The sequence below is a fragment of the Xiphophorus couchianus genome, chromosome 6, assembly GCF_001444195.1.
Source record: "Xiphophorus couchianus chromosome 6, X_couchianus-1.0, whole genome shotgun sequence".
NCBI classification, from domain to species: Eukaryota; Metazoa; Chordata; class Actinopteri; order Cyprinodontiformes; family Poeciliidae; genus Xiphophorus; species Xiphophorus couchianus.
This window is the reverse complement of record NC_040233.1, coordinates 30,822,141-30,846,319: the sequence shown is the minus strand read 5'-3', so window position 1 is coordinate 30,846,319 and position 24,179 is coordinate 30,822,141. Positions and strand designations below refer to the sequence as shown.

The 24,179-nt window shown below is 50.0% G+C and overlaps 3 protein-coding genes across 3 annotated transcripts; 2 read left to right on the top strand and 1 right to left on the bottom strand.

Moving 5' to 3' along the window:
- Positions 1-1,273: 1,273 nt before the first annotated feature.
- fastk (Fas-activated serine/threonine kinase) lies at positions 1,274-7,669 on the top strand. The gene is made up of 11 exons (XM_028019963.1): positions 1,274-1,445; positions 3,250-4,039; positions 4,109-4,427; positions 4,632-4,819; positions 4,897-5,045; positions 5,117-5,333; positions 5,509-5,668; positions 6,026-6,117; positions 6,241-6,826; positions 6,908-7,022; positions 7,214-7,669. Exons 2-11 carry the CDS (start codon positions 3,292-3,294, stop codon positions 7,298-7,300), a joined length of 2,661 nt encoding a protein of 886 aa, XP_027875764.1. The 5' UTR covers positions 1,274-1,445; positions 3,250-3,291; the 3' UTR covers positions 7,301-7,669.
- A 195-nt stretch (positions 7,670-7,864) lies between these two features.
- On the bottom strand, positions 7,865-16,070 carry ubtfl (upstream binding transcription factor, like). Its single transcript, XM_028019964.1, is given in 18 exon segments — positions 7,865-8,220; positions 8,504-8,608; positions 8,733-8,873; positions 8,952-8,999; positions 9,064-9,253; positions 9,387-9,652; positions 9,733-9,903; positions 9,975-10,088; positions 10,398-10,439; positions 10,511-10,652; positions 14,612-14,739; positions 14,810-14,920; positions 15,004-15,124; positions 15,205-15,269; positions 15,353-15,508; positions 15,581-15,664; positions 15,744-15,919; positions 15,986-16,070. Coding segments are annotated over 18 exon segments (2,217 nt in total). The 3' UTR covers positions 7,865-8,148.
- Positions 16,071-17,888: 1,818 nt separating this feature from the next.
- On the top strand, positions 17,889-24,012 carry tmub1 (transmembrane and ubiquitin-like domain containing 1). The gene is made up of 3 exons (XM_028019977.1): positions 17,889-18,700; positions 20,447-20,825; positions 23,480-24,012. Exons 2-3 carry the CDS (start codon positions 20,461-20,463, stop codon positions 23,829-23,831), a joined length of 717 nt encoding a protein of 238 aa, XP_027875778.1. The 5' UTR covers positions 17,889-18,700; positions 20,447-20,460; the 3' UTR covers positions 23,832-24,012.
- The last annotated feature ends 167 nt before the right edge of the window (positions 24,013-24,179 follow it).

Sequence of the window (24,179 nt, the reverse complement as noted above, 5' to 3'; positions counted from 1 at the left end):
TAGTCAAACAGATCCAATATCAGTTATGCCACCGTGGATTTTACCAGAAGCTATAGTTGATTTAACAATATTGGTAAAAAAACAAGATAAGTCAAATGTTGTAGAAAAGTATGCAGTGCAATCACATTTAAATAATTACTATAGACATGTCCAAATTTATACAGATGCTTCAAAAATCGACGGAAAAATAGGAATAGCATGTACAATTCCAGATTTCAAAGTGTATATTGGGAAGAGAATCACAGACGGGCTATCAATTTATACAGGAGAAATGTTAGCAATACTTTTGGCTTTACAATGGATTGAGGAAGTAAAGCCTTTACAAGCAATAATTTGCTCCGATTCAAGCTCAGCTTTGCTAAGCATAAAATATAATAATACGGACAGTAGGATGGACATTTTATTAGAAATATATCATAATCTATTTAGAATACAACAATTGGGATTAGTAGTTACATTTGTGTGGGTTCCAGCACATATAGGGATAGTAGGAAACGAGAAGGCTGATATAACGGCAAAGAAGGCAATACATAATCCTATTAGTTTTACAGTTAAGATGAGTAAATCGGAAGGGAAAAGTAAGGTCAAAGAAGAGATGATGAAAATATGGCAGAGAAGGTGGGATAAAGGGTTAACAGGAAGGTGGTTTTATAAAATTCAGGTGGCTGTAGGAAAGAAAAGAATAGGAAGAAGGAATAGGAAGGAGGAAAGAATAATAACAAGGTTAAGGTTCGGTCATACAGGGCTTAATTATTCACTTTTTAAAATACAAAAGCATAAAACTGGAAAGTGTGATTATTGTGAGAAGTCTGAAACAATAGAGCATGTTATTTTAGAGTGTTGTAAGTATGAAGAAGAGAGAAGATGCATGCTGAGAGAGTGTGTAGGTATTAAAGAAAGGTTTAATTTAATAGAATTTTTGAGGAGAGATTTCGGGAGTAGACATATTCAAATAATTATTCGGTATCTTAAAAAAACAAAGCTATTTCATAGGATATGAGTAGAGCAAGTTGGGTGTGAATGTGTAAAGAATATCAAAGAGGGGTATATAAAGCTATAAGCAAGTTGGATAATATAAGCAGGTGTGTATGTGTGGGGGTATGTTTAATCAGGAGTTAATGGAGGGAAAAGGTAGAAAGTGCAAGTTTATAGACCATCTCGAACCACACTCCATACTGGTAAGTGGCGGTAATGCTACTGTAAGTTTGTTGCCAACCGCCAATAAATACCAAGAAGAAGAAGAAGAAGAAATCCTCCTGGTTTCCCGCCGCAGGGTGGCGCTGTGGCCCCTTCTGTCGGTGCGGGCCAGGGACACCGTGATGGAGTCTGCGGACTGTGTAGAGGAATGAACGGGCTGACTGATCACTGTTTTCCCGCTGAACTTGGACCGTCAGCGGCTTCTTCTTGTTCACATAGTGGAGCGACCGGCGGTACTGAGCTATGAGGTAACGAATCCGCCACTGTCAGGTCCTGACCCGGGTTAAAATCTCGGAGAGCAGCCCGTTGATCCCGTGGCAGAGAGGGGGAAGGACAACTGTACCTCCCGGAGCTACCAGCCAAAGCTACTGGAGCCTAGAGGAAGCTTAGCTTAGCATGTAGCATGATTACCTTAGCATGTAGTCTGGGTTAGAAGCGTACAGCCGCTACTAGCTGCAGAGTTTGTCTCTAATGAGAATCGGTCATATATGATATTGTGGTCATATGTTACTATTAAACGGAGCGTCTCGAGATGCTTGAACCCAAAGGAAGCTGCTGTCTTTGGCAGTACATCCCGTTAGCTCTCGGTTAGCATATAGACAGAATTAGCTTATAGTTAGCTGGGGTGTTTAGTTCTGAGGAGATGGACACTGTTTGGACCGGACGGTTGCCTTTAAAGTGGTTGATAATTCTCCTCATATGATCTGGAGGATTATCAGTTAAAATATGTCCGGGAGAAGGATGGAGTTACTGCAGGAGCGAAGGGCAGACATGTTGGAAGTGCAGCTGACAGCAGTTGGGACTCGGTCTAGTCGCCTTATTCTAGCTCAGAGGTCAGGTGAGGTGTCAGGTGGACTTGTTGGACCTGAATGATGTGATAATGAGGTTCAGGTTGACAGGTGAAGGTTCAGTTTCCTCTGACCAGGTCTTATTGCAACACACATTCTCAGCTGTTTGTTTGGTACCAGAACTGATTCGTTGTGACCCAAACCCAGTCATGTTAAACTAAAAACCGTTAATAAACATTAAAATCACCGGCTCTTGAACAATAGCCTGTGGATCTCTGCGGGTTCTGATCCAACAAGGATCTGACCTCATTGATAATCCGGTCCAAGCCTTTTTCTGTCCCCAATCAGATTTTTATCTGGGTCCCCCAACACCAATATGTCAACACCAGATAATTCCTCATTCCTACGATAGTCAATTTGTATAACAAACCTACAATCATTAGCATCTTTTGTAACTAGCTGACCTGTTATTATAGCTACTAATTTTAACTGTACAAGAGTAACAAACTAAAAAATTGATTTGGATTTTAAAATACAGAGGTACTAAATTGTGCCATATTATTGTATCTGTGAAAATAACATCAGCCTAAAAACAATAAATTTACAGTAATCAAGATTGCAAGGTGACAACCATCAACAGGAAGAGATTAACCATTAGTGCAACAGTTATAAAAACAATAGGAAAATTTCTTTTACATGTGTAATAGCATAATAATAGCAGCTTCTGAGGCTGCTACCCCTGCGACCCGACCCCGGATAAAGCGGAAGAAAATGGATGGATATCATTTAGTTTATTTTATTCAATGTTGTCTTTTTCTATCATTCTCGCTTGGTGCTCTTGGGGGCCCTCTGGTGTGGGGGGCCTCAGCAGCTGTGGCCCTCAGTGGGTCAAAGGTGTGTCTCTTCACCTGGACCTGGAGCGACCCCCTGCTTTTCTGCTAGACATTTAGAGCTCTGAGACTTTCTCAGATCATGTATGAGGAAATTAGTTGGCATGTTACCAAAATGTCCTGTTAACCAGCATCAGTACCGACTAGAACCAGCCCAAGTCCAGTTAACAAAGCTGAGGTCCAGGGGCCTCCTATGGCACCTCCTGTTGGGGTCGTTGACTTGCAACAAGGTTCTAATTACAGGAACTAATTGGGCCAGCATAGAAGTGACAATTAGTCTGTGGACTGGTCCGGTTCTGGTCCTCTGGGAAAGTGAATGTTAGCAGAACCTACTGGGTTGTGTGTAACGGTGTGAATATTATGGGATGTTGCAGGAGAGCTGAGCCGGAGCCTCCAGGTGGTCTGGCTGCTAGACTATGCTGTGTTGGTCCACTGGGTGGCGCTTCCTGAGTCCAGCTCACCTCCTCCCTCCTCGACACGCCTCTCAGTCCGTCGCCATGTACGCCACCCGCCTCTACAGCACTGCGGGGGGAGGAGGGGGAGGCGGAGGCGGGCTTAAACAAGGCAGGAGGGCAGGGCTGGCGGTGTTGGAGGGTCCTCAACCTCACCTCCCCCACCATCTTCACCCGCCGCCTCCCCCGACTTACCCTCTCTACCAGGGCCGTCCAGATGCCTATCGAGGACCTCACTTCCACCATCACTACCACCCTCACCACCTGGCTCCACCCCCTATGCCTCCACATTACCAGCACCATGTGCCGGTCCACTCCTACGGGGGAGGAGCAACGGCCGGCGGTGGCGGCAAGAAGAAAACGTGGAACTTCATCCATGAGAAGATGAGCTATGACACGTTTTTCACCATGAAGCGTCTAATCGAACGCTCGCGGCAACCCGACGAGGTTCTGCGCTGGGTCACACAGAACCCCGCCAAGATCTCCCACAACCATTACCCCGTCGCCCTGCAAAAGATCGGCCAGCTGCTGCAGGCCACGCCATCGCCGCGGGTCGCTGGGGATGGCGCAGAGGGCGAAGCTTCAGAGGCAGACAGGCGGCAGATCCTGGACCAGCCGGATTTCCAGACCCTCTGCAACGCCATCGTCAACGACTGCGCCAAGTTCGACAACTTCAGCATCGTCAACTGCCTGTACGCTGTTGCCTCGCTCGGTAAGGCCTTCACACAGCTCACAGGCTCCGCCCCCTGACTCTGACCTCACTGAACCTTTGTGAATCCAGGACTACCTAGTGACTCCAAGGTGGTGGTGGTCCTGGAAGCGGAATCCCAGTCCAGACTGAACCAGTTCAACCAGAAGGACGTGTCCATGGTGTTCAGCTCCAGCATGCGGCTGCACCCGGGCAGCCAGCACCCGCTGACCGAGGCCTGCCTCGCTGGCCTGGAGAAGAACCTGGAACGAGAACGCCACCCACAAACGCTGTTCCTGCTGCTCTCTTACTACCGACTCAAGTGGCGCTTGCTGCAGACGCCAGATCCGGCTGCAGGGGGTGCCGCCGCTATCAGCACGCCTTCGAACCCAGAGCAGCTAGTCACCAACAGGTGAGTCAGGTCTGCGGCTGATCCCCGGTCAGCCGGGGGCCGTCCAGATGCCCACCGAGGACCTCACTTCCACCTTCACTACCACCCCTACCACCCGGCTCCACCCCCTCTGCCTCCGCATTACCAGCACCATGTGCGGAGGTCCACTCCTCCGCCGTAGGAGTGGACCTCTGAGGACTCTTAACGGCTGATTTGTGTCCTCAGGAAGATCCTGCGACTTGTCAAGCACACTCTGGCCAGCGTCAGCGGCGTCCGCGACCAGGAGATGGCACTGTTGGATGAGATGCTGGCGGCCTGTGCTCGAGAGGCCAGTAACAAGAGTCTGGAGCTGATCTTCAGCTCTCACCTGTTCTACCAGAACCGACAGGAGAAGTTCATCAACAGCCTGGCAGGTCGGCTCCCTGAGAACGTCCACCTGTCCATGTGTCCACCTGTCCTGATCTAACTTTGCTGTGACTGTCTCCTGCAGAGGAGCTACCCAAGAAGGTGGACAGCATCACGCCATACACCATGGCCCTAATCGCCAAGTACATTGCCCGCCATCGGCTCCGGGAGACCCGGCTTCTCGACACCATTGCCGACTTTCTGATCAGGAAGGCCGAGTACCTGGATAGTAAGGTGAGGATGCCTCCGCCTCGCTGTGGAGTTGGGAAATGCGGGCGTGCTCTGACCAACGTCTGTCTCATCAGGTAATCCAGAAGCTAGTGTTCCCATTCAGCAGGATGAGTTACCGTCCGTCAGCTGAGCAGCAGTTCTTCTCCCGGCTGGAAGAGGCGGTGGAGCTCAAGGCGCTAAGCTCGCCGCTTGCCACCGTCAACATCCTCATGTCCCTGTTCCAGCTTGGCCACTTCCCTGGAACCGTGCTGCACCGAGTCTTTTCCTCTGCCTTCATCAGCAATGTCACAAGTGAGCAAACAGTCAAACCCTTGATACCCCGTCTTACATGGTACCAGAGAGACAGCCAGTAAAACAGTCCATTAAACCGTAGTGGAACCAGCGTAGACGGCCTGAACTGGTAGATCCCTTTGGTAGAATGGCAGCGTGATGCTCTCCCAGTATAACCAGTATCCTCTGCCCTCAGATAGTCCCTATGCGCTGATTGTCAGAAGGTACCTGTCTCTACTGGACGCAGCTGTAGAGTTGGAGTACCGTGACTACATCGGCCCTCGCCTGCAGGACGCACACAAGGTGCTGATGTTTGACCATGCCCTCACAGCGGACGAGGTCAACCGGAAGTACAGGTAAGACCTGCGCACACCTGGATCAGGACCAGGCCTTTTCAGAGGGTCCGCAACCAAGACCTTGGTTTCGGCATGCAAGGTGGTCCAATCAGAGCTGAGCTTTTAGGGCGCATGGCTGGATCAAAGGGGGCAGGGCCTTTAAATGTGAGTCCGAAATTTCCACAACCAGAGACAGGCCGATTCTGCTTTTGGGCCCAGTTTGGGTTGGTCCGACAGAGTTGAACAAACATCGGAGGTTCTGAGGGTTCCTGAGCTGGTACTAACAAGCTTTTGAATCTGTTGGAGATGTGTCAGCAGTTACAACCAGAAGAACTTGCTGGTTCTTTTGGGTCTGACTGGTTCTGTCGGGTCTTCCAGCTATAAAGGTCTGGTGGCTGAAGCTCTGCGCCAACTGCTGGGAGAACATAGCTACAAACAGGACGAGGTGCTGCCCCCTGGATACTACACAGGTACTACACCCAGACCCACATGACCATGCAGTACTACACCAGAACTAATTAGCTACTACAGCGCCCCCACAGGGATACATTGGTACTGCTCAGTATTACCGCATGTCCTTGTTTTTCCTGCAGACTTTGTGCTGTGGTTGGATGGTTCTGGTCGGGTTCTGCCCATCCGGTCTGGACCCTGTGTCCATCCCCCCTGCATAACCGTAACGACCAAGTCAGCTGCAGGGGCCGTTGCCGCGATGACCGCAGAGCTACAGTGCTTCTCTCCGTTTGTGGCGCCAGAGGACGGCGGCGACCCCTCCAGTCCGGCGGCCAACGGAGCGGGCGGGGCCACAGAGGACAGGGCCTTCAGGCCACGTCCCCCAGAGGGCCCCCTGGCCGTCACCGACGCCGGGCCCCTGGACTACGGCCCCTACTACGTTTCCGCGGCGCAATTCTACCCGGGCCTGGCCAAGGAGCCGTCGGTGGAAAGCCAGGACAGCTCCACCCTCAGCAGCCCCCCGTCGGACGGCGCCGCCCCTCCCCCTGCAGCCCCGAGGGGCCCCGACTCCCTCTTCCAGTTCTCCATCGGGAAGATTCTGGAGGACGAGGGGGCCGCGGCCGCCTCGGAAGTCCAGGGCGCGCAGATGGCCGGGTTCTTCTCTGAGGGGGTCGCCGCCACCAGGGCGGACCCGGATGGCCCGCCCCCAGAGCAACGGCACATCCGCAGGTTAGTCCCCATTCAGTAAAACGATTCTGGACCACAGCAGAACCGGGCCACAGCCCCTGAACCCGACCCTTTTCTGTGCAGGGTCATCCTGTCTGTGAACGACAAGTGGCACTACTGCCACAACTCTGAGGTTCTGGTCGGGTCCCGCGCCATGAGAGACCGCCACCTGCGACTGCTGGGCTACATCATCCTGCAGGTCAGTCCAAACGTCCACAACCAGAACCAGACTGATCAGAGGAGTCCAGGTCCGCCGTCCTGCAGGCGTTTCACCTGAAAGGTTCTGCAGAACGCATCGGGTCAGTCGCCTTCAGGACGACGGACCGAGACCAGGAGCACCCCCTGTCAGCAGGTCATGTCACCCGCCTCTGGTCTCTTGTCCCCTCTCAGCTTCCGTACCACGAGCTGGAGAAGCTGAACGGCATCGAGGAGGTGAAGCAGTACCTGCACCAGAAGCTGCTGGATGTCCCACTATGACTGAGTCTGTGTGTGTGTGTGTGTGTGTGTGTGTGTGTGTATGAAAGGTGGCAGGGCCAGAGCTCACCTGTCACTCTGACCGGAGGGGGAAGTGCATCCCTGATTGGTTAATAACTCCCATCAGGCCGTGCAGCAGCCTGCAGGTGGTGTGAATGGTGTTTTTTCGTGGGCGGGGTTCTGTTTTCTAGAGTAATGTAACCATGGTAACCGTGATGCATGTGGGAGTTTTTAAAGCATGTGCCAAAGGTTGGAGGGAAGGTGTGGTTCTTAGGGTTAAAGGTCAGATTATTTATTTGTGTATCAGGAGAAGGACAGAAGTTTGTTTATATTCTGTCAGCTGAAATGTGTATAAAAGCTGAACAGAACCGAGTCTGGGTCTTTATTTCATGTGATCCAACCAGTGGAGCAGAACCTGGAACCTTTTCCACGGAGCGGTCCGGGTCGGGTACGGTCGGTTCTGTAATCAGTTTCCATTGTGAAAGCGGTCCATAGAACCCTGTACCGGATCAACCAGAACCAGAGGGACCTGTTCAGTGTAACGGTTGCAGTGATGGAACCAGACGGTTTGGAAAAAGTGCATTTATTGAGTTTCTCTCGGCCTCCGGCTGATTGGAGGTCCAACACTGACTCCGCCCCCTGCATGTCATCATGTACAAACCCCGCCCACCAAGAAGAACAAACAGGAAGCCATCATCCTGAAATGTCTGTCAGATAAAAACCAAGTAAATATAAACTGAAACGCTTGTAACAGGCTCCGCCCACTTCCAACAGCGCTGCCTCGCATTGGATGACTGGCAGAGGAGGAGGCGTGGCCTGCACAGCCTGTCCTCTTCAATGAGTGGGCAGGGCTAATCTGAGTCCAACTCGCTGGATTCCTCCGAGGAAGATTGGTCGTCATCCTCCTCTTCATCGTCATCGTTCTGAGAATACAAACAGGAAGTGGTTAAAAAGGTCCCCATGGTAACGGAACAAGCAGCAGGGGACGACAGATGGCCTGGGCTCTGTGCCGCCCGCTGGCCGTCAACAGAGCAAAGAGGAAGGACGGCGTCCTGCCTCGGGGCGGAGCTACAGCTTACACCTGTCCAGCTCTTGACTGAAACTAGGACAATGCTAGCATCAATATAAACCTGCTGGTTAGTTTCGCAGCTAGTTCCATCACCGTGACAACCAAAGAAGCCTGAAACTACAGCAGACCCCCCTTACCTCATCTTCATCCTCGCTGTCTGAACTTCCTGATGTCTCATCGTCTTCATCAGAGTCTGAGGAACCGCTCTTCTCCTCCTCCTCATCGGAGTCAGACATGTCCTGCTGAGAGTCACACAAACACAGCGGTTCAGAACCTGGCAGACCGCACCGAGGGCCCAGAGCCTGGCAGACCGCACAGAGGGCCCAGAGATACTGATGGTTTCCAGCCTGCGGGGCGTGATCCTACCTTGGCGCGATATGCCATGGCCCTCTTCCCCACGGTGACCCCTGGGGTCACAGCCCTGGCTCCGCCCACCTTCCCCTTCGCCGTCACCCGGACCTTGGCCACGGGGCTGGCGGTGGCTTTGGAGGAGCTGCTGCGACGTTTCTGCCAATCAGAGACAGGCTGAGGGTCAGGTGACCTGCAGGGCAGCAGGGGAGGAGGGTGCGGCTGCGGCGGACTCACCGAGGAGGAGAACTCCTTGTAGACGGCGCGGTCCTGTGGGGACAGCGACTGCGGAGGACAGGAGAAGTGAGCGGGGGCGGTGGGCTACCTGAGGGCTGGGGGCGGGGCTTACCTTGACCCAGGCCTCCAGGTGGGCCTTGTACTCCACCTGCTGCTCCTCCACCTGCTTCTTGTACTTGTCCTTCTGCGCCTGGCTGAGCTTCTGCCAGCGCTTGCCGATCTCCACCATGCGCTCCTTCAGACTGAAGTGGTTCAGCTCTCCGTTCGTCAGCAGCTCCTGGGAGAACATCTGGTAGCCGCTCCTGGGGTCAGAGGTCGCACTCAGCGGGGACTGGACAGTGACCGGAACCGGGCCGGTTACCCTCCAGCTCTGGTACCGGCCCGGTTCTGGCCCCGGATAAGGACCAGAACCTGCGACGGCGGTCCCAAACTCACACTGGAGGCTTCTTTGGCTCTCCATCGAACTTGGGCTTCCTCTGGCCGACAGGGGGCGCTCTCATCTCCAACAGCTCCCTCTAGAGGACAGCAGCAGTTAGCGCACACTGCAGCCAATCAGGACGCAGAGGTCAGGGGTCAGGAGGGTACCGAACCTCGTAACGTTTCTGGTCCTCTGCTGCTTTCTTGATCCAGGGAATTTTCTCCTTTTTCTCCATGGAGCGCCAAGCCGCCTCCATCGCCGCCTGCGCCTTCCTGCGGTCACTCTACAGGGGTCAGAGGTCAGCACAGAGGTCAGGTAATCTCTCGTCATGCTGAGCTGCTGCCCCCTCCCAGTCGCACCCACCCGGTACTTGGCCAGGTAATCTCCTGTCACGCTGTGCTGCCACGTCTCCTCGGCGGTTTTCGGCGTCTCTGGAAGCTTCGCTGTCTTCCTGGCGTCCCGTCGCTCTCTGGGCGCCGAGGCTCCGCCTGCGGCTGCTGGCCACGCCTCTGGCTCCGCCTCCCGGCCGCGCTCCTGAAGCAAGACAGAAGCTGTGCTCAGTCAGGGCCACCTGGTTCTGGTTCTGGTTGTGGTTCTGGCGGCACCTTGACCGATGGAGACTTGGCTCTGAGAGGGCTGGGAACCACACCCACATTCAGCTTGGCTCCGCCCATTTTCTCCTCTGTCAGGACTCGGTCCCGCTCCTCCTCAGGAAGGCTCTGCAACACAGCGACACGTTACGGTCGGCCACCTTGTTGGCCGCCGGCCTGGACTGACCTCTGACCTCTATGTGAATGCTACCAGCACATATCTGACCTCTACCTCGAATTTATGTCATTTGTTCCTATTGTCATGGCAACACAATGCTAGATGTAGTGATGACTTCATGACCTTTAGCCTTTCCACTAGCATCAGTGAGCAACTAGCTACTGCTGTTGCCATGGCGATCTATCTGCCGCCTGGTTCTGGTCCAACGTGACCCGCTCACAGAGGCCAGAACCTGACCCAGTCAGGGGGTGGAGCCTCACCTCCAGGAAGCGCTGCAGGTCCACGTCGTACTGCTTCTTTTTCTGCAAACAGGAAGTGGTGTTAGAGGCGGAGGGAGCAGGGTCGGTACCAGTCGGGTTGGGTCGGGACCGACCTGCTCGCAGCGCTTCTGGAACATGTCCTTCTCCTTCTGGGTCAGCATCTTCCACTGCTTGCTGCACAGCACCATGCGCTCGGTGCTCGGCACGTCCTTCATGTTGACCATCAGCTCAGCGCAGTACAGGGAGTAACCGTTCCTGCAGGGGTCAGGGGTCGCTGGGGGTTAGGCGACCCAAATGTTGGACCGCATCACATTTGCCATCAAATGATTAGTTGATCCAGGACTAGTTGAACACGTTGCCTAAATATGTTGTAATTTTCCTACCGACTAAAAAAAAATTGTTTTTGATACGCCAAAACTCATAATTACTTCAAAAATTTACATCTTTTGTTATATTTTTCAACCATGGAGGTCGCCATTTTTTCACCGATGGGTTGATGACGTCATCAGGTTCATTCTGCACTGGAGTGTACAGAGTAAACACAGGGAGGCTGACTTTACCTTAGTAGTTTATCATATTGCGTTTGGTGTCATTTTAGATCAGTGGTTCTTAACCTTTTTTTAGGTACCGAACCCATCAGTTTCATATGCGCCGCCACCGAACCCTTCCTTAGTGATAAATAAAATCTTTTTTTTTCCAAATTCAAGACAAAGGTATATGTTTTTTTACTGGTGCACAAAATGAGCCGTGCATGAACGTCACTTTGCTCAAAGAACAAAACCATGAACTCAGCAAGTTACGGTGTTACTTTATTCTGGCCCCCCAAAAATATTTCAGCCCCCAAAATATATTTTTTACTATTTTACTTATTAAAAATAAATTTGGATTTTTTCAAAGAATTAAAAAATGTTCTTAATTTTTTACATTTTAAATGTAATTAGGTTGTTGTCGTTTTGAATCCACAAAATACTTTTTTGGGGCCAGAATAAAGTATTGCACAAATGACATACCTGCAAATCAGTGAGACTCCTGCTGCTGTTTTTTGGGAGACCAGTTCAGAGAGGCGTGGCTTCAGAGAGGCGTGGCTTCAGAGAGGCGTGGCTTCACCTTGGCAGGTGCGTCTTCAGAGCAAAGTCTGTTCATTTTCTTCTTTTTTGCTCGACATATTTAGTATGGATTAAAATATTAAGAAAGAAACCACGCGACGTACAACAACGACAGCCACTAAATTCCCCGCAGCCCTGATTGGCCGAGCAATGTAACATGATCCTCTGCAGCCAGTGATGGCCCAGCTGGGCGCGTCATCACGACTTTACACAGGTGTGTCTTTACCTCCGCGGCAGAGGCTCCACCGAACCCCTGAGACCGACTCATCGAACCCCTGGGGTTCGACCGAACCCAGGTTAAGAACCACTGTTTTAGATGATGCCACACTGTGGCACTATCGGCTGTGGTAGAAATTAAATAAATAAATAAAAATTGAGGCGAATCTGGATAATTTCCCACATGACAGAAAGGAGAGCGCAGTGCGAAAGACCTGATCTGGACCCTGGACTTTGAGCCATTTATACCAGCAGAACCGAAATAAACGCCGTGCTGAGACTTGCAGAGCTGGACGCTCTGCGAGATGCTAACAGGAGCTATACTGCCTAGGTACTGACATCACCGACCCGACCTGACCCACGAAGGTCCGGTGTCGGTGGTAATTAAGTCCGGTGTGGCTGTTAGCACCACACCGGACTCTACACAGCACAGCTGATGCCGAACCGGACACAGTGCTACAGACACAGGGAGAAACAAGCAGCGCTAACGGAGCTATTACTACCGGAAATGCTAACGGAGCTATTACTACCGGAAATGCTAACGGAGCTGTTACTACCGGAAATGCTAACGGAGCTGTTACTACCGGAAATGCTAACGGAGCTATTACTACCGGAAATGCTAACGAAGCTATTACTACCGGAAATGCTAACGGAGCTGTTACTACCGGAAATGCTAACAGAGCTGTTACTACCGGAAATGCTAACGGAGCTATTACTACCGGAAATGCTAACGGAGCTGTTACTACCGGAAATGCTAACGGAGCTATTACTACCGGAAATGCTAACGGAGCTATTACTACCGGAAATGCTAACGGAGCTGTTACTACCGGAAATGCTAACGGAGCTATTACTACCGGAAATGCTAACGGAGCTATTACTACCGGAAATGCTAACGAAGCTATTACTACCGGAAATGCTAACGGAGCTATTACTACCGGAAATGCTAACAGAGCTGTTACTACCGGAAATGCTAACGGAGCTATTACTACCGGAAATGCTAACGAAGCTATTACTACCGGAAATGCTAACGGAGCTGTTACTACCGGAAATGCTAACGGAGCTGTTACTACCGGAAATGCTAACGGAGCTGTTACTACCGGAAATGCTAACGGAGCTGTTACTACCGGAAATGCTAACGGAGCTGTTACTACCGGAAATGCTAACGGAGCTGTTACTACCGGAAATGCTAACGGAGCTGTTACTACCGGAAATGCTAACGGAGCTGTTACTACCGGAAATGCTAACGGAGCTATTACTACCGGAAATGCTAACGGAGCTATTACTACCGGAAATGCTAACGGAGCTGTTACTACCGGAAATGCTAACGGAGCTGTTACTACCGGAATTGCTAACGGAGCTGTTACTACCGGAAATGCTAACGGAGCTGTTACTACCGGAAATGCTAACGGAGCTGTTACTACCGGAAATGCTAACGGAGCTGTTACTACTAGAAATGCTAACGGAGCTATTACTACTAGAAATGCTAACGGAGCTATTACTACTAGAAATGCTAACGGAGCTGTTACTACCGGAAATGCTAACGGAGCTATTACTACCAGAAATGCTAACGGAGCTATTACTACTAGAAATGCTAACGGAGCTATTACTACTAGAAATGCTAACGGAGCTGTTACTACCGGAAATGCTAACGGAGCTATTACTACTAGAAATGCTAACGGAGCTATTACTACCGGAAATGCTAACGGAGCTATTACTACTAGAAATGCTAACGGAGCTGTTACTACCGGAAATGCTAACGGAGCTATTACTACTAGAAATGCTAACGGAGCTATTACTACTAGAAATGCTAACGGAGCTATTACTACTAGAAATGCTAACGGAGCTAGCTCACCGGTACTGAATGTGAAACCACCGTCAGTAACAGCTGTTGCTGAACCGGACACAGAGCTACAGAACCACTTACCGGACCACACAGTGACCAGGTGAGTCTCATTCATTGTTTCATTACGAACCTGAAGGCAGCAGCAGCCAACTCTTCCTCTGTTTGCTCCTCCTCATCATCACCTCTTGTTATTTCTAGTTCTGATCGGTTTCAATGCGCTCCGGTTCAAATTAAAACAATTTAATAACGTTTCTCATCACTGGTTTGGCTGGAGGAATCAGGCAGTTGGATCAATGCACATCATTTATCGTCTCCAAACATTTTCTGGTTCCAGAAAAGAACCGCCATCGCAGACATCAGGTTCTGGTTCTGCTGTTACTGGGCAGCTCACTAGGAGGGATGCTGCGGGCCAGCGACTGGATGCCCTGCTGGTTCATGAACTGTTTGAACTGGGACCAGTTGACTGGGAGCCACCGGGCTGAACCGGCAGTGATCGAGCTGACCTGGAAAATGTCACTGGGACCAGTTTCACCACCACAACCTCCAGCGTTTCAGGGCTCACCACTCAACTTTTCCAGATTTCCTCTTTATCAGAGCTACATCTCTGTTTCTCTGACAAATCTAGCCTAAGTTAGCCTTGCATAGAGTAGAGCAGCTTAACCTGGGTTAACTTAGTCCATCTTACTCTAACAGAGAGTAGTCTGGCCTACCTTAAAAGTAGCCTACCATAGCTACTTTAAGCTAGGCCAGGTTACTAGCTTAATGTAGCCTAGCATAACATAGAGTAGCCTAGACTACCCTACCCAGCTCTCTGATTGCAGGACATGTCCATGATCAGTTGGATTTCAGCCAATCAGAGCAGGGTTCCTGCCTTTCTCTGTCTCTGATTGGTTTAGACCACAATCTGGGCCTTAACGTTCAGGCTGCAGACTGGGCGCACTGGGTTGACACAGCGCTACAGACAGTGGAAGAATTTACAACCCTATTGGTACCGTGTATGAGTAGGGTAGTGGTCCTACTGGTTATACTGGTGGTACTGGTGGACTCACGGCGGCGGCTTGGTGGGCCGTCCATCGAACTTGTCCTTCAGCTGTCTCTCGGCCTTGGTGAGGACAGAGCGGACGTGTTCCTCTGAGTTGGAGTCTGGGTGGGCCTCGTGGTACGCCCTCATGCTGTCCTGCAACACAGAGTCTGGCAGGTCAGAACCAAGGCAGTGGTTCGGGCCAGAACCACAACCAGAACCTCACCTCATAGTCCTTCTGCAGCTCCAGCGCCTTGCTGATCCACTTCAGCCTGCGCTTGTCGGACAGCTGGGACCACTGCCTCCTCAGCGCCTCCTTCAGCTCCTTCTGACTCACCTGAGGACACACGGTTCCGGTCAGTGGACGGTGCCGGGCTGGCAGCAGAACCGGGCGGGCCGGCGGCAGAACCGGGCCAGTACCTCTGGGTGCAGCTTCATGTAGGCCTTCTTCTCGTGGTTGTACCACAGCTGCTGGGGCGTCTTGGGTTTCTCCGGCAGGTCCGACTTCTTCCTCTCCTCCATCAGGTCCGGATGCTCCTCCCTGCGGGACACCATGCATCAGGACAGGACTGGAACCACTAGACCGGAACAACGGGACTGGAACCACTGGACAGAACTCACCTGAACCGGGCCATGTTCTTCTCAAACTCCTCCTTCTCCCGCTGGAACTCTGTGATGTACTTTTGCTGAAACAAAGCAGAGACATTGGGACCATGTGAGCTGGTTCCGGTTCTGGTTCCACTTCCTGGTTCCTGGTTCTTGTCTTGACCTTCTTCTTATCTGGCAGCTCCTTGTACTTCTTGGACAGGATCTTGGTGAGGTCCAGGTTGCTCATCTCCGGATGGATCTTGGCGTATTTGGCCCGTTTCTCCATGAAGAAGCGGAAGTAGGGAGTCAGCGGCTTTTTGGGGAAGTCCGGGTGGGTCTGGACACAGACACCGGGTCAGAACTGGTACGATTCTGCTGCTGAGCCTGGTTCTGGACCCACACCACTCACCTTCAGCTTCTTGCCTTTGTACGGGTTCTTGACAAACTCAATGGCGTCCACAATGAGCTCCGTCATGGTCCGGTACTTCCGGACCTGAAAACAGAACCGGAATGAAAAGTGAGGATCTGGAACCCAACCCTAACCCACTGGGCCCACTGGCGACGGGCCGTACCTCGGAGGAGACCTTCTGCCACTTCTGGCGGCACATGTCCCCGGTGAAGCGGCCGAAGCCAACCTTGTCCCAGTCGAAGTGCGACTCGGTGGTTTTGTACTTCATGGCGTCTCCGTCGGGCAGCAGACCACGGATCCGCTCCAGCAGCGTCAGGCAGTCCTCCTGGCTCCATGCGTCTGCGGACGGACAGCCGTCAGCGCCATGATGCTGCCACCACCAGGCCGGGGCCGAAACACACCTACCTGTTTCAGCCTTGATCCTCTGAGCCGCAGAGATGCTGCTGCTGCCGTTCATCGTGACGGAGGCTCTGCAATCACACACACCCATCTGTCCTTCAACTGAGACACACACACACACCTGTCCTTCAGGTTGGACATGTTTTTCTGCCAGAATCATGATTTCAATTTTGTTTTAGTTCACCAAACAAAATCTTTCAGAAAAAATAACTGACACTTTTAGATGAGCATAGTTTCACCAAAGAACCCTCCAGAACCTCCCTTTGGGTCGGGTCAGGACTCCTGGAGGAGGTGGTGCTGCCTCCTCCTCGGCTGGCCGGTAGGGGGCAGGACTGAGCAGCAGCGGTCTGGCTGATGCAGCAGCAGCAGCAGCAGCTGGGAGCTCCACTCCGTGTCGTTCTGAACCGGACCGGCTCTGGTTCTGTTTCGAGAAACCATGTGGGGTTTTCTGTTGAACCGGGACCTGCTGTGCTGACGGGTCCGGGTCTCCACCGAGCTCTGGGGGCCATCAGGGGCCGCCCTTCAGGAGCCTGCCCGGGGCCCCGCGGACTGAGCGGGCCGCCTGGCTGCAGCTGCCCCGGTAATGGCGTTCCTCCTCCGGCAGGAGTCAGCACGTAGCATTCGCTGGAAGGCGCACGGGAATCTGTCTAAATTAGGAGTAAAAGCGGCCAAACTGCGGAGATTAAACCGTTTCTGTGGTTTAATCTCCGCAGAACCGCTGGTTCCGACATGTGCAGCCGATAATCCTCTAGCAACAGAAAACCGCAGAAACGGTCTGAAATGACCTGGAATGCTGTTGAAAGGTTCTGGAAACACACCATCTGCGGTTCCCCCGGCCGAACCGACCCGATTACTAGAACCAGGAGCTGCTATCGGGTCGCAGCGGGAAGGATCGAAGTCGGTCCCCCAGAAAGCCTCACTGCGAAGCCGCCATGAATGTTCCGTGGACTCGGGGACAACCGAGCAGAAAAACCGAGAAATCCGTTTAAAATACGAAACCTTCGCTTACCTGATGGTTCTGTTGGATTCCCGGATGGTTCCCGAACAGAACCGTGCCGGTTCGGCTGGTTCTGAGCCTTTCTTAGAGTCTGTTTTTTGCCCGTAAACCCCGGGGAGTCAGTTCGAAACGAATCCGACAAAAGGAGCGTCTAGCTCGGTATGAAACTCCGCCCCGCGCCGCAGGGGGAGGACCTCCGGGGGAAAACATGAGACAAAGGCGGAGGATGAAACCAGAGCCGCGGACAGAGCAGCAGCCAGCCCCGCTGCTGGAATAACACAGCTTCAAACTCTCTCTGGTTCGGTTCTGGTCCCAGTCCAGATTATGTGCCAAGGAGCGCACAGACCACGGGGGCCCGCGGACCGGACGGGGACAAGCCGACGGATCCGGTGAACAGAGCCTCCTCTGCGGCTCGGCTCGGCTCGGAGCGGATCCCCGGCCCAGAGGCAGAGAGGACCCGCGCGCTGCCGGAAGCCGGCCGCCGAGAGGACACCAGGCCGGGTCCACACTGCTCAGAACCTCCTGGTGGTTCTGGACCCAGACGGTGGAAGTCCACCAGGAACCAGGACAAGGTTCTGGTACCATAGTGGGTCTGCAAGGTGAACCTGTGGTTCTAACACTTTCTGCTCCTGAACAGCAGGAATAGAACCGGAACTTTAGAGTCCTAACTGGGTCACTGAGTGATGATGATGATATCATCATCATCATCATCTCCATCTAGACATCTTCTGCAGTTCTTGCGACCCATAATGCACCGGGGTGAACAAACTGTGTTGTTCACGCATGCGCAGTTGTAGCATAAGCAGTTTGTTATTTGGTCCACAATCACTGAACCCATTAATAAACCCGAACCTCTGCTGGTGTCTGTTTATTTCTACCTGTGATGAACTCTGACCTGGTGAGGAACCTGCGCGCTGATGGCTCCGGCTCGCTGTTGCCCCCTGCTGCTCCGGCTGATTACATTATTAAATGACTGTCATTTTCTTTATTAATGACAAACAGTATACTCAATGACTTGTTGAGGTACAAAGAACATAACAGTAAGGCAAATGATAAAAATAGAGAAGGATTTAAAACAAAAGAAAACCAGAGATCATTCTTGACGGAGCGTCTGTAGATGAACACCAGAGCCGGGCCTCAAAACCTGGAGTCAGAACCTGGTTCTAGAGGTTCATCATAATGGTCAGACCGGTTACGGAGCAACGCTATCAGATGAATCAGAGGCTGTTATTGCAGGCAGTGACCAACAGGGGGCGAAAGTCGCCTCGGTTCTGTCTGAACAGCAGCAGAAGAAGCGGCAGCAGCCAGCGCAGATTAGCCTGTTAGTTTGGAGGCTAAATGCTCTGCTATGAAGCTTCTTCTGTGAGACGGTGAGTTCTGGTTCCCCTCTGGTCCGAACTTGGGTCGGACCGGTCCGGAACTACTTCCGGTGCCGTTGTTAGCCGTTAGCTCCGGGTTTAGCCAACTGCTCAGGTGAGCTCAGGTAAGAGCAGCTCAGAACACTCTGCTGGTTCGGTCCGAGCTTCCCAGCAGGGCCAGCTAGCGGTCCAAACGGCACATCACCGGGAAGAGAGTACGAACCGGGAGCTTTACACCGACCGGAACCAGCCGCACATGAATAAGGTCCGGAACCCGGAGACGTCCTGAGGCAGCTGCTGAGGAACAGGTTCGGTCCGGTCAGCAGAACTCCAGCGGAGGTTCGGAGCAGCCTGGACCCAGAAAAGGTTGGTGTTCTGGATCAGCAGAACTTCTCCTGGTTCCGGTTCGGTTCTGACCAGAAGTGAAAGTAATTTTAATTTCTTGCCGGTATGATAACGATAATCGTCAGTGGCTCTTAATGCGAACAGAACAAATAAAAACATGAATATTTTCCTCTTCAGGCAGCAGAAGCTTTTCATAATGTGGAAGAAATATTTTGGTTCTGGCTTACTGAGTGGAAACTAATTAGTTACATGTATTGCAGTAATTACAGTTTGTCTAATTGGTACTTTAAGTTGTTTACAAAATCTGAACTTTTACTTGAATTTGTTTTGAGTAAAGTTACTCAGTTAATTTCATTATTCAGTCAAATAAACCAAGGAAACGGCAGAAAAACGTCACTGATGTTTAGTTCAAGTCACTTCTGAAAAAAAGAAAAGCCCTTATTGAAATTAATGCTTCAGTTTAACTGTAAATATGAGAAAACAGGTTCATCAAATATTGTAAACGTTCATATTTAACAACAAATGTAAAATTTTATCAGGTTCTAATTTCTATTGACTGAAACTGAAAACAAAATCAGGAGCTTAGTTTGGACTCTGTTATTTAAACCTAGCAGAGGAGGGACAAACAGCTGAAATAAGATATTGGACATTAATGTCCATTAAAATACACAGAATATTTTGTGCTGCATGTTTATTTATAAATTTGCTCCTTTAAATGAACATGTTCTCCTTTCCTTTGTGATGAGCAGAACTTTGTTTTTGCTCGTCACAAAGGAACTAAAGTAACATTTTATTGAGCTATTAGTTACTTGTAATAGTAACTTTATCTGTATTTAAGTGCAGGTTACATAAAGAACTACTTTAACCTGAGTAACCTACATTATGGGATGTGGAAACATTGATGAACCATTCATGTTGTAACTCTGCCGTAACGTTTCATCTCTGTGTTTTCTGTCAAACAAATTCATTGTTTTCTGCACTTTAATCAAGTTTTGATTGAATTAAAAAATAATTCACTGTTTTATTTTAAGGTCAGTAAACGATCAGCGATTTATTGTTCGTCCGGTCCAGCTGCACGCCGCATGTTTTATGTCTGTGGACCACCTGTGTAAAATGTCCCAGTCCATAAATCAAACGCACCGATCCGACCAGCAACTACCCACCTTGGGAAGAGTTGCTGAGTACCAGTGAAATCTCCAGCTATAAGTTAATAATCAGTTGTTTTGGGGGTTTTAATTGAGTAAAATAACGACAAACATCAACTAGATATTCTCCGTTTGCTTCTAACTGGGACATTTAGTGACCAGCAGACAGACGCTAATCATGGCGGAGAACGGTGTGAGGGCTGCTGACCCAAACCAGGAGCTCCAGGAGCGGAGAGGCTCCAGCAGCACGGACTGATCAGGAACTATTGGGAATGAAAAATGCTAGATATTTACAAACAGATTAAGATTTAGACTGCCTGCTGCTAGCAGATCTATCCTGACTCAAACTGCAGCTGTTGTCCCGCTGCTGCATACCGCTCTTCTGCAGGTACGCAGCAGCGGACCGGACCGGACCGGACCGGACCGGCTTACTGTCACCCCGGGTTCTGACTCAGAACATTCCTCTGAGTTCTCTGGAGGTCTGTCCTGCTCCTGGTTCTGGGTCTGTTTTGGATCCGGTTCTAATGATTGTCACGTGCATTTAGCATCAGTTGCCATGGTGACTGAACCAGAGGTTCCCTGTATTTGTCTGTGCTGCTCACCTGAGCCGTCCCTTGTTCAGGTGCGCTGCTGGCGATGGCTCTGATCGAAGGCGTGGGGGACGAGGTGACGCTGCTGTTCGGCTCGCTGCTGCTGCTGATGGTGCTGCTGCTCGCCTGGGTCTCCACCCGCACCGCCGAGCCCCAGGAGCAGCTGTTCCCAGGACATTCCCCCTCCCCACAGGACACGCCCCTCTCCTCCATCGCCTCTGTGGGTGACGGCGCTCTGTCCGAGGCTCCGCCCACCGGCCCCTCCCCCCGGGAGGAGGAGGAGCCCGAGGCGGAAGACGGGGCGAGGCGGCGGGGAGCGGAGCGGAGCATGGTGGTCCGCCTGAAGTTCCTCAACGACACGGAGAGAACGGCCCAGGTCCAACCGCACGACACCATCGGCTACATCAAACGGTACGGACCGAGCGCCAATCAGAGCCAGGAGGCGGGTCTTAGTGTTGCCAATCACCCTCTAAGTGGCGCTGCTCATCCCCCCCGGCATCCCTACAGCCTGTTTCTGATAGCACAGCCAGTCATGAGTGCTAGGCTAATTAGCCACAGATGATGGTGGATGAACAGGTTTTCAGTGACAGTAAGTTGTTTCTCTGCCAAGAGCATATTTAGCAGCGAGTACATCAGGATGATTGACAGCACTAAGCCAGCAGTAGCAGCTGATGGTGCCTCATAACAAACTAAATCAAAAACTTAAATCAAAACAAAACAATCGGTTTTGTTTTGATTGAACAAAACCGAGGCTTGTTAAATCAAGCCTCGGTTTGATTTAACAGGTGTTGACCTGTTAAATCAAACCGAGGCTCCAACAAATGACTAAAATGAGTGAAAAATAAAATAAGTGGACGTGTTAGGGGACTCCTAACTGGAACTCTTCCTTTAACTCATACAGTTTTATTGCGTTTATTTTCTGCATCTTAGACATCTTTTGTAAAAGGAAAGTTCATTTTTGAGAGCAGAGAAGGAACATTTTGCATAACAACATTTATGCAAATATTTTGTTACAATAATTGAACATTGACTGAAATTCCAAATTCTTTTTCTTTGACAAATAAACCAAACTGAATATTTTGTAATGAAACAAAATCCACATTTATGGCTTTTGAAGACAAAGGTTATGAAATAGATGTAGTTCTTCTTTACTGTGATGTTTTGAGCTAAAAGGCAGAATTAAGGCAATGTGTGTTTTTATTTAGCCTTTATACTAAATATAAAGGCTTATAGAAAATAGTTGGACAAGCACATTAGTAATCTTGTGTGTGAAGAACAAAGGAGTCAAATCCCGTCGCTAACATGAACACAAAGCTATAAATGTCTGGGCAAGGTGAGAGTTCATCTATTAAACTGACTGGAGGTGAATACAGAAACAATAAGCTGGAGTTTAGACATTTTTAATAATAGCCTGCTCACAAATAGCCGCCTGCCTCTTTATTATAATACTGAATATAATTTCAGATTCTTCTATAACGTTTCTTCAGGTTAACTTAGAAAGTGAGCTGTTATTGTTACAGGTTAGTTTTCTAGAGTACAGAAAAGTTATTGTTAGGGAAGCTCAACTGTGAAAAATTGGACTGATATTGATACGCAATAGTAATACTGCTGTTATGTTAGATTTACCAATGTTTTATTTGATCTTTTTTTAAAATCTGATTACCCAATTAATCGTAAGAATAATCGATAGATTACTCGATTACTAAAATATTAGTTTACAACAGCCCTAATATATTCTAACTCTTCAGCCTTGTTAGAAGATTCAATTTTATCATATTCAAACTTAAAGATGGAATAAATTTCCTGTATAATATTCCCTTTAGAAAATCTTGCTAACAATGAATATTAGTACATTTTGGAAATATGGAAATGCTCACAGTGTCAGCTGTCTGTCGCAAAAAAAAAAAAAAAAAATCAGTTTTCAAAGTATTGAAATCATTTTTGTTTTTGTGATTATATTGAATTTTGCTCTGTATTCAACAAGTCATAACAAAACTCATTAAAACAGCCAAATATCTCCAGCGATGACTTTGGAAAGCAAAAATATCTTTACTGAACATTTAAAATCTTTTTTTAGCAGTAACTGTCTAAACAGCGACCAGTCCGCCATTTTGGATGTCGACGTTTCGACCAGAGACGTTCTGTCCAGTTCTCACCTTTTGCTGCGTGGAACCAGAATATCCTGATGTTCACCTCCTCTGAGTGCTCACTTAAGAAAAGGGCCCGGAGCGCGGGGTGAGGGGCCCGGGGCCCGGGGCGAGGGGCCCAGATTAAGACCGGGCCTTAGAAATGTATCTGCCGTCAAAGGGGGAAGATGGGGACGTTTGACAGAAAAGATGGCAGCAGAGGTCAGTAAAGCAAGTTTCATGCCAGGCTGAGAGATTTCTTTTCAAATACAAGCAGAATTACAAAAACAGTCATACTAGCAGAATAGTTATAGTGCCAGATTAAAGACGCAATATTGCTGGAAGAAAGTTGTTAAATCCTCTAAATAGTCAAATGACTTTATTAAAAATAAATTTGAGTAATAAAGCTTCAATAGAGTTCTGACCAGCTCTGGTTCTTTCTTTGAAATAAATCGTTTAAAGTCGTGCAGCTGATCATTTCTGTCTGATGTGTTGAAAGATTCAGCATTTGATTTGTTTTGATGATGAAGAATCATAAAATCACGACTTTATTCTCTGCAGCTTTACTGATATTTAAAACACAAAGCTGAGCTCTTACTAAATAAAGCACTTCTCAGCTTTTCTGACACGCTGGAATTTAAACAATGCTGCTGCAAATAAATGTTAGAACAAGAAATATCTTGTAAAAGATGATAAGATTTTTCAGACGGAGCAGCTCTGGTTAAATGGAAAATGTTTTGAGACTCAGAGCAATAAAAATGATTCAATATCAGATCTGCAACAGTATTTAAATGAGGAAGTGACCCTGCCGCCGTGTTTCCTGGATACACAAAGCTGGTGTAGAGCCAAGAGGTCTCACTCTGTGTGGTTCCTCCAGTAACTGATTAGCAGCCAGCTCTGTGGAGTTCTGACCCAGTTCTGCTTTCTCTGCCCCTCCAGAACCTACTTTGCGGGTCAGGAGCAGCAGGTGCGTCTCATCTACCAGGGCCAGCTGCTGCAGGACGACGCCCAGACGCTGGCCTCGCTCAACCTGGCCCATAACTGCGTCCTGCACTGCCACATCTCCCAGAGCGTGGCGGCGGGGATGGCGGGGGGCCCGCGGCCCGCCGACCAGGTCCAGGTGGCGCTGAACGTGGGCAGCCTGATGGTCCCGCTGCTGGTTCTGATGCTGTCCGTGCTGTGGTACTGTCAGATCCAGTACCGGCAGTTCTTCACGGCGCCGGCCACCGCCTCGCTGGTCGGCATCACCATCTTCCTCAGCCTGGTGGCCTTCGGCGTCTACCGCCGCTAGCCGCTCTCTGATTGGCCCGCCGCCTTGGGCCTGCCCATTCTGTTGCCATGGAGACGTGGAGCGCGACAAGGACTCTGATCTTTATTTTTTTAGCTGCTGTTTCTCTGTAACTTCTCATCACTGTGCCTCAGTTCCTCCTGTCTGATCTAATCCAGAATAAATCACTAATTTATCCTGCTGAGTCCGACTCTGAATACCGACCCAGTTCTACTGGTTCTATTGGTTCCACTGGTTCTATTTGTTCTACTGGTTCTATTGGTTCCACTGGTTCTATTTGTTCTATTGGTTCTTCTGGTTCCACTGGTACTATTGGTTCCACTGGTTCTATTTGTTCTATTGGTCCTACTG